Genomic DNA, 10015 nt, shown 5'->3' with positions numbered 1-10015 from the left:
GGGGGCGATCTCCACGCGGGGTCCCGGCGTCCGCCGGCACATTTCGCAGCACCGCCGCCGCGCCCGCTGCACCCCGCCCTCAGGTCCGCGCGCCGATTTCTCTTTCGATTTGCGGCTCGAGTTCCGCGTGGCTCCCGCCCGGATGGCCCCGCGGGCACCTGCAACGCCCCCGAACGCAGCCCGGGCCGCGGCTCACCCCAGCCTCTCCTTGCTCTCCTCCGAGGTGAGCTGGTCGAAGGTCTTGGAGTCCTCCTTGCCCAGGAAGGCCTCGTGGTCGTACTGGAAGCTCTGGTTGTCCTCGGGCGGCCGCTCGCCCAGCTCCGAGTCGGGCCGCACCACGCGCTCCTTGCGCACCGTGGGCTTGGCCCGCAGCGCCCGGGGAGCCAGCGCCAGCACCAGCAGCAGCGCCAGGGCCAGTCCCAGGCAGTGGCCGCAGCTCCCGCGCGCCATCGGGAGGAGAGAGCGGCCCGCGGGGAGGCACCGAGCGAGCGACAAGAGAAGCGACTGGGGAGTGGGGTTGGGGCCGGCGGGGGGAGGGGACGGGCCGCCCCTCGGTCAGTTCCCGCCCCGCGCGCGCGCCCGGCCGCGGACGGGGAATCTTCGGGCGGCGCGCTCACGGGCCCATTGGACGCCGGACTGCTGGAGGCGGGGGAGGCCGGGCCGCCGAGCCACGTTGCCAGCCGGGGTGGTGGGCCGGGGCTCGGGTTTCGCCTCGGCCCCTCCCCGCGATCTCAGCGCTGGGGGCGGGCCCAGGCATGCAGCGTTAGAGACTGGAGGGCTCATGGGAAGACTGGGAAGAAGTTCTTTGTCAAGCAACAGATGTTCAGAATAAAATTCCCTTTCTCTCCTTCCAGTTCCGGAGAACTGAAAGGAGGGAGGCACTGCCGCACCCCGATCTGCGTCCCAAACTTCCAGCCGGGAGCCCCAATCTCAGCCCCAGACCCCTCCCCAAGATGTGCTCTTAGACCAGATTCAACCCCTCTTACCCAAACTGGGAGTCTGGGTCACAAACACAAGAGACTGGAAAGAGACCAGGGTGGGCAAGGACCCCTGGAACTGAGGGTCGTGAACTCAAATGTGCAGGAGGGCCAAGCAGGTAATTTCAAAGGACCGGGGCCCATCTAAAGGAGCAGCCCGTGCACTCCAGCACCAGGAGGAATGCAGACCCAAAGCTGGCAGAGTCCCATCTCCCCAAAGAAATCGGGATTTCAGATGCTTATGCTTTCATCTCTAAATAATGACAATTCATTTTGCAAACGCACCACGTGATCCAAACAAATCTTGTCTGTGCATTGAATCTGGAGTAAAGCTGCCAATGTAAAGACGCCTGCAGAACTTTCTGCAGTGATGGGAATGCGCTATACCTGGGCTGTCCAGGAGGTAGTGGCCACTGAGCGCACTTGATTTGTAGCCAGTGTAACTGAGGCTTTGACGTGTAAACGTAAATCGCCACATGTGGCTAGTGACTATCACTGGACAGTGCAGGTCCAGGGCCACAGTTCTTCTTGTGTCCAATCTTTTGACACAGACTCATCGAAAGCCATGGACCCTCTTCCAGAAAAATGCACATACTGGCATGGATGTTGGGTTAAACTGTCAGGGGATTTACGGATCTTCTGAAGCTTCACTCATGAGCCCCAGGTTAAGAATCCCTAGAAAACTAAAAGTGTGGTTTAAGAGAAGAGCCCCTCCCCACACCCCTGACAGCTGTACTTCCAGGATTGTTCTGCTATCCCTGCTCTGCCCCTGCCCCCTGCCCCTCACCCCCCACTCCACTCCATCCCTGATAGTCTAGAAAAGACCCCTGGTCTGTGCTGCTTGCCCTCATATTAAGAATGTCTGGACATTGCTAACAACAGTATAGATGCATCTACCTTTCTTTTGAAGACTTCTTAGAATCAACTAACACATAATCATTGTGTGCCCACCATGGCCTAAGCACTGAACTGGGAACTAAGAGTTCAATGGGAAACTACACAGTCAAGGTCTCTGCAGAGCAATAGGGTATGTGAACATTCACTCATTCAATAAACTGAGCACCTGCTAAATGTCAGGGCTATGCTGGCTATTGGTTTACTGAGCAGCCATGGATTGCAAATCAGCGTGACAAGTGCTCCGAGAGGAAGGCATTCAGCGTTATAGAGGTACAGCAGAGGGACAGGGCCCAGACTTGGGGATTGATTGGGGAAGGCCTCCTGGAAGAGGGGATATCTAAATTGAGGCTGAAGGTGAGTGGGATAAGACAGACAGACAGACAGCAGGGGTATGGGTGTATGAGAAGAGGATAAGGTCCCGTGTGAGCTGGCAGAAAGCAGTAGGGTTTGAGAGTAGTAGCAGTAATATCCTTGTGATCCTGTACCTCTCTCCCAGCTGGCAGTGAGGCCTGGGGATCTGGTCCTTGGTGCCTCACCCCACCTAAGCTGACTTTTTATGAGATGGGAAGTGCTGTGCTTGAGAACAGACATGTTCCCCACTGCCAGTCTAGAGACCTGAATTTCTAGCAATAGACAAGCATTGTTTTGAATGTGTAAGAGCTCTCTATTAAAATGCAAGAGCCTTGAGAAGTAGGTGGCTTAGTACCTTCTGGGTTCATCAGGCAAGAATTGTTGAGTGGGGTTGGGGGATGGGGCTGAGAGGAGAAGAAAGAAGAGGAGACACAGAGAGGAAGAGATGGGAGCTAGAAAAAGAAGAGGAGGATCAGGAAGGGAATGGGAATTGCCACAAGCACTCTGGGCCCATGGGATGATCCAGACTCGCAGGAATGGGGAAGTACCTCCTTTGCTCCTGTTCTAGTTGGCTTCCTGCCAGACACTAGCGGTTTCCAGCAGTCATATTGTTCCAGAGGCAGTCTTGGCTCCCATGGGAATTACCAGAGAATTCCAGCAGGGCTGTGAATATGAAAGACTTTATATGATTTCTCCTGGGCTTGCCTTTGTATTTTCTTTTTTGTATTTTCATCCTTCCACCATCATATGAGTGTTAAACAAGTCCTCTCAACCAAAGAATCAGGAGTAGTGACTAGTACTAGTCAAAGTATTTCCTGTGCAATTGCTTTCTTTCATCTTAAAATTGCTTTTCATTTCTCCCCATGTGCATGTATGGCTAAGTACAAGGTCATCTCTTAGATTAATCTCCATTCTTGATGAGACAAAGGGACCAGAAGCAAGAAGAGTGAAATTTAGCAGTGGGTTGAATCCGTGGAAAGAAAAAGCAAATTTCCAATAGTTGAGTTGGTCATTTAGGGTGTGCTTATTTGTTGCATCTGGCTGTAAGTAACATCACCAACTACAACAAAATCCAACCAGAAGTCACTAAAATAGTAAGAAAACTTGATCATCTTGTGTAACAAGATCAATTTCAGATTGGTTCATTCACATGACTTGATAACATCATCAGGGACCAGGTTTTCTGTTTGTTTTCTCTCAGAGTCAGGGAGAAGAGATGTGTTTCCTCCCTTTATCAGGAGGAAAACTTTCCCTGCAGACTTTCTTTCACATTTCATTGGCCAGACCTGTGTCACATGGTTACACCTGACCCAGTGACAGACAATGGAGGTGGAATTCCTGGAGTTGATGCTGACAAATCAAAATTTACTCTCTGGGGATGGAAGATACAGTTTCCTCTAAAGCACAGGATTGGGGTTCTGTACAAGGAATAATGAGCAGGACCGCTGTGTCTGCCAGAGGGAATCATGTGAACTATTTTGATGCCTAAAAGCACTTTGACTGTTCTATCTCCCTCTACTTCTCCACCAAGCAAAATTACACTCACTCTTCAAGGCCCAACTCAATTGTGCTCCCTCTATGAAGCTTTCCCTTAACTCAAATTAAATGCATTACTTCCTCAATATATATGCCCAGAATCTTTGTATCTCACACACAACACTTTTCACCGTCTGCTTTGTACTAACTAATTTGCCTTGGTCTTTCCTAATTCTGAATTCCTTGAGTGGAAGAACCATCTGTGATTCATGTCGTGCATAGATCCAGGGACTAGCAAATTTTCTGCCTTCTCACAGACATTGATCCTCATCAGACAGATTTGCCATGAGGCAGGGACATACCTTTGTGGTTCACTTCTGTATATTCAGCATCTAGCACAGTGCTTGGCTCATAGATACCCAGAGAATATTTTGAGTAAATAATAGAAGAGTAGCTACTGACTTCTGCTTCTGGTCAAGATAGAGTAAGAGAGGGGCTGGATTTATCTTCCCATTGGAAACAAATAAGCAAGAAACAGACACAATATATGAAACAACAGTTTTCAAGGCACTGGACACCAGGGAACGAAGGGTATTGGAAATAAACAAGGTCAGTCCTACCATTGCCTCACACGACTGCTTTGGTAGATTTTCCAGGCCACAGTGTAGATGGAGGGAGCTAACACGAAGCCTGGAAGACTCCCTGAGTTGCAAAGAGGAAGGTGACTTTCCAGAAAGATCAAGTCAGCTACAGTTCTTAGGCAAGAGCACTAGAGAGCAGATAGCTGCAAGAGACAGAGCCCCTCACGTATTCAGCAGAGTACTGATATGGGCATGCTGGGAGGCCAAGGAATGAACCACATCTGAAAATTAGAAGCAGTGAGTGCGAGGAACAATGCTTGTTCCCACCAGCCAGATTGGAAAGACTCATGATCCATGGAGCACTGGGTTGAGTATTCAGGCGGGTCGTCCCTCCGTGGTAGGGAATAGTTAGCCCTAGACTGAGCTCTGCTCCAGAAAATGCCTCACAAACATAAAGCAAGACCTGAAAAGACCAGGCTGTCTCCAAGTAACTGAATTTCCTCCCAGGAAAAAAAGCTAAAGAAAACTTATAGGAATATAAAAAATGTCCAACACCCAGCAAGGTAAAACTCATAATTTCCAGCATCCAATCAAAGACACAAAAAAGGCAGGAACACATGGCCCGTAATGAGAGTTATCATTTTATCAAAGCTTGCCCAGACTAACACAAATGTTAGAATGAACAGGGAAGAACATTAAAATAGTTATTATAATTGTATTCAATATGTCTAAAAAGTTCAGAAGAGACAAGGAAGTTACAAAACACAAGTTGAAAGTTGAGAGATTAAAAATATGATATCTGAGATGAAAAAATACACTGCGTGGATATAAAAGAAAACTTGTTTTCATTTTCCTCACACACAATCCTAGTACAACTCTTCACTTCGGACTCTTCTGACCACCAAGTGTATGTGTGGTTTTTCCCGTACCACCAAGCAATTTTGCAACACCAGCTGGGTGTTCTACAACTTAATTTTGACGCTGTTTACCCAGAGACAGCATCGAGATCCCCCAGGTTACGGATTCAGTCCCACAAGACTGCCCTGACTTCAGATGCCAATCACAAGTCCAGATTGTTATCCGTGCTTCTGACCTACTAGCTATAGATTGGGCCCCCTCCCCAGGTTCAGTTAATTTGCTAGAGCAGTTCACAGAACTCAGGAAAACATTTTACCTACTCAATTGCCAGTTTATTATAAAAGGTTATAACGAAAGGACAGCCAGAGGGAGTGGATGTGTCTTTGCAGTGGCTACCTCACTCATCAAAGTTTAAGTCAGGCACTTACAGTACAAAAAGAAAAGCCCACTGCCCAGGCTCACACTACACGACTCATGTGTGTGTGGTGCTGCTGGTGTAAACACACCTGTGTACAGCCAGTCCTATAAAAATGTAGCCCATACAGTGACAGTGGGAGGCTACTCCATCTAGGTCTGTGTCAGTACACTCTACAATGTTCACACAGCACCTAACGATGCATCTCTCAAACATATCTGGTCATTAAGCGATGCATGACTGTACTTACTCTCCTTTCTTTCCTCAGCTCCTTTAAAAGACATAAAAATTATATAAAGTAATAATTATAATAATGTGTTGTTGGGTTTGTAACATGTATAGTTTTAATAGGTATAGGGTCAACATTTCTATATCTCACTAGAATTGTTAGTATGTACTAGTATATCTAAATAGATTCTGGTGAGTTAAGAACTAAAAAAATATGTAGTGAAAAGCTCATTAAAGGAATAAAAATGTTACACTAGAAAACATTCACTTAATACACTTAATACTTTGCTCCTCCTTAATACAAAAGAAAGCAGCAAAGGAGGACTGGAGAGTCAAGAAGGCAGAAGGAAAATGTTACCAGGTGGAAATATGGCTCTACACATAGAAATCAAAGGGACCCGGAATAGTAACTGAAAGGGTACAATAAATAAGCTATTTTTCTTATTTAAAACTTTAAAAACACAACTGCTCAAATAAAAATAATAACAATATATTGTGGTATTTATGACATGCATAAGTAAAATGCATAATAATCTTATAAAGGTCAGGAGGAGAGAAATGACAGTATACTGTTTTAAGGTTCACATACACGAGGCAGTGTAATATCACTGGACAGTAGATTTGCAGAAAGGGTTCATGCCAGCAGCCTTGGAATTCGCCTGAGCAGTTTTGCTAACAGGTCTGCATAGCACTGAACCTTAGTAAAGGCATCAAACATACCCATTCATAGTGTTGCCTCAAAACCATAGGCCTGAGGAATCTTTGGGCAATTTTTACCAACTTGTCAGAATTATTTATTGAGACTCCTGGAGAACTCTGTTCTTATGCAGCAAGAATATTCCTGTGTGACCAGGTGAGGCACTTTAGGGTCTCCTTGGTTCTGAGGTGTTCTGTATACATGACAGTGGTTCCTGATCCAAGGTGTAAACTGCATTTGGCCATGGCCCTTAGAGAGGCAGGGACCGTAGGAGACTCCTCCTGATGTTTCCAGACCCATTGCCGGGAGATAGACTTCGGTTGTGATGGGTGTCTGTATTTCATACTGTTATATTTGTATCCTTTTCCTGTAAGTTTGTAAGCATTGTCATTTTGGGTGCTGTGAGTCTCCTTCAGCAATTGACTGTTTAACTTCCATTAAGCAATACAAAAATATCAAAGCAAAGGGTTACAGCTAACAAGCCAACAATGGTCATAGAATGTAATTATAAAAAGCACTCAACTAATACAAAAACAGGTATAAAAAAGAGAGAAAAATGGAACCCAGAGCAGATGAGAAGAATAGAAAAAAGTAGCAAGGTGATAGACTTAAACCTAACCATGTTTAGAGTCACATTAAAGGTAATTCACATAAACACCCCAGTTTAAAAGGCAGGGATTGTCAAATTGGATAAAAAAAGCAATACCCAGCTATATGCTGCCTACAAGAAATGCACCCCTTAAATGTGAAGGCAGAAAGAATCTAAAAGTAAAAGGCTGAAAAAATATACATGCTGATGCTAATTGAAAGAAAGTTGGGCTATATTTATATCAAAGTACATTTCACAGCGAAGAATATTGCAAAGACTAGGAAAAGTCATTTCATGTCACACAGTCAATTAAGGAACATAACAATTATAAATGTTTATGCACCTAATAGCAGAGTCTGAAAACACATGAAGCAAAAAAAAAATTAGAATTGCAACATCAGAGAAAGGAATAATAAAAAAAAAAGAGAGAGAGGGAGAGGGAGAGAGAGAGAGAGAGAGAGAGAGAGAGAGAGAGAGAGAGAGAAAGAGGAAGAGGAAGAGGAAGAGGAAGAGGAAGAAAAGAAGGCCCTTTTTGCCTTTGGAAGGATTAGAGTGAAGGATTAGAGTGTTAGGTATCCTTGACCTGCCCTGGGGCATTGAATTTCTTATTCTGAGTGTATGAAATTTGACACCCTGTTAGTAGGACCTCAGAGAAAATTCTCTTTTGTTTGTCCAAGGGTTATAACTAGCCCTGTAAGCAGAAACTTACTGGGATGCTCTGCTGTTCCCTTGTCTCCAGGGGAGGGGACTCTAAGACTTCCTTGGCTCTAATGGTGGGCTGGGAACATGGGGTTCTTCTAAACTTTGGGGCTGGTGTGAAGCCACCTCCACCCACAGAGCTGTTCTTCTCAGGTTTGCTGGTGGGATTAGATAAGTGTCCTGCTACCTGCAATCCCTAGTGAATCCTGGAAAAGGTGATGTTTCCAAATTTCCTACACAAGGATGCCGCAGGAATGACTACCGATGACTTTATCCACACAAAGTACTTGAAAAAATAATCAGGATTGTTACTCATAAGCCAGAGGATAATAAAACAAAATCTTCTACTCTGCAGTAAAGATCTTTTTCTTCCCTTTAAAAAATTACATGAGACACATAGTCTTATAGGGTAACTATACAACTCAGATAACTATACAAAACAAAAAATAAAAATAACCTTATATTTGACCACCCAGAGATAATTATGTCAGCAACATTTTCATTTGAAAATGTAGATACATGTTTTATGAAAATGATGTCATATTCTATACATTGTTTTGCAACCTGCTCCTCCTTCTGCAATTTTTCAGTCTATTATGAATATTGGTACAAATCTACACAGCATTCTGAATGGCTATATGGTATTGCACCGTGGCATTGCATGGTACTATTCTTCAACTGTTGGAAGTTTAAAGAGCAAATTGTATTGGATATCTATTGACACAATAATGTTATATAGTGAGCAATCAAAATCTCAGTGGCTAAGAGAATAAACATTTGCTTAGTTTACAAGTTTGCAGAGGTTCAGCTCACCTGGGCTTGCTTTTGTCTTTTCAGTCAGCTGCGGGTTGGCTGAGCAGCCCTCTTCATTTTGACCTTCACATGTTGGGACTGGCTGGCTCCTGGCTCCTTTAGGATGCCACAGCTGGGGCGACAGGGCAATTCTGCTCTGTTCTGCGTGAGTTATCCCTCAGGAAGATAGCCCTTGCATGCCCCATGGAGGACGACTACCCAGAAATATGCAAGGACATTTTTCCTAGCTTCTTTTTGTGTCATACTTGCTCACATGCTGTTGGCCAAAGCAAGCCATCTGGCCAAGTGCACAGAATCAAATGGCTCTGCACAGTTATGACCCAAAGGCATGACTACAGGGCGGGGTGAAGAATTGGGGACTTTTTTATTTTTATTTATATATTTTTAAAAAATATTTTTATTGATTTCAGAGAGGAAGGGAGAGGGAGAGAGAGAGATAGAAACATCAATGCTGAGAGAGAACCATTGACTGGCTGCCTCCTGCAAGTCCCACACTAGGGATTAAGCCCGCAACCAGGGCAAGTACCCTGACTGGGAATCGAAGCCGTGACCTTCTAGTTCATAGGTAAATGCTCAACCACTGAGCCATGTGGGCTGGGCCTTTTTTATTTTATTTCTTACTGTAAATTCCTGCACAAATACCTTTGAGTGTTATCTGATTATTCTGTGGAACAAATTCCTAGAAGTAGAAATGCTACGTCAAAGGCAAATCCTTTTATGTAGACTCTGAAAATAACCTACCAAAATGCTCTCCAGAAAGATATACCTATTTACATGCCCATGAACAGCAAACGAGAGAGTGGATTTCTCTACAACCGTGATGTATAGAAAAAATATTATCAGCTAGAGATGCATATTATGATCATGTGATACGTGATATTTGTTTTAAAATACATTGGTAAATTGGTAATAATTGTTGAGGCTTGGTGATGGGTAAGTGGGAGGGGTCATTATACTAGTTCCTCTATTTTTATTATATTTGAAATTTTTATTTAAAAAATTTAGCAAGCTGTATGGAGACATAGTCTTCATTCTGTTAAGGATTTATAGACAACAATCAGGCTAACATTCAACTGTGCTAGCCGAGCATAGAGTATGTTCTCTTTGATGCAATGACATTGGAGAGAATCCCCACACTAATCTGTTACTCTAATGATAACTCTACAACGGAAAAAAAAAAAGAGCCAAAGGGAGGGATTCAGTTGAGAAGACATGACCAGACATACAGGAGAAAAGACATACAGGAGAAAGGAAGTATATTGATTGTGGAAGGTTCCGAGGAGGGTGAGGTGGGGGTCCAGAATCAAAGTGAAGGGGCCGGGGCAGTGGAGATGTGTGTGTGTGTGTGCATGTGTGTGTGTTGGTACCTAGAGGAGGAGGGAATTCTCATTTGGCAGCCTCTAAATCAGTGGTTCTCAACCTTCTGGCCCTTTA

General features: G+C 44.8%; 1 protein-coding gene across 1 annotated transcript in view; it reads right to left on the bottom strand.

Annotated features, from left to right (window-relative positions):
- The window catches only part of RCN1 (reticulocalbin 1), a 12854-nt gene extending 12334 nt beyond the window's left edge, over positions 1-520 (bottom strand). Inside the window, exon 1 of the mRNA XM_006091626.3 lies at positions 197-520. Within this exon, the coding sequence (XP_006091688.1) occupies positions 197-450 (254 nt within the window). The 5' untranslated portion in view covers positions 451-520. The remainder of the gene's footprint in view (positions 1-196) is intronic.
- Positions 521-10015: the final 9495 nt, after the last annotated feature.

This window comes from Myotis lucifugus, unplaced genomic scaffold (genome assembly GCF_000147115.1).
Source record: "Myotis lucifugus unplaced genomic scaffold, Myoluc2.0 scaffold_92, whole genome shotgun sequence".
Lineage (NCBI taxonomy): Eukaryota > Metazoa > Chordata > Mammalia > Chiroptera > Vespertilionidae > Myotis > Myotis lucifugus.
This window is presented reverse-complemented; position numbering and strand designations above follow the sequence as displayed.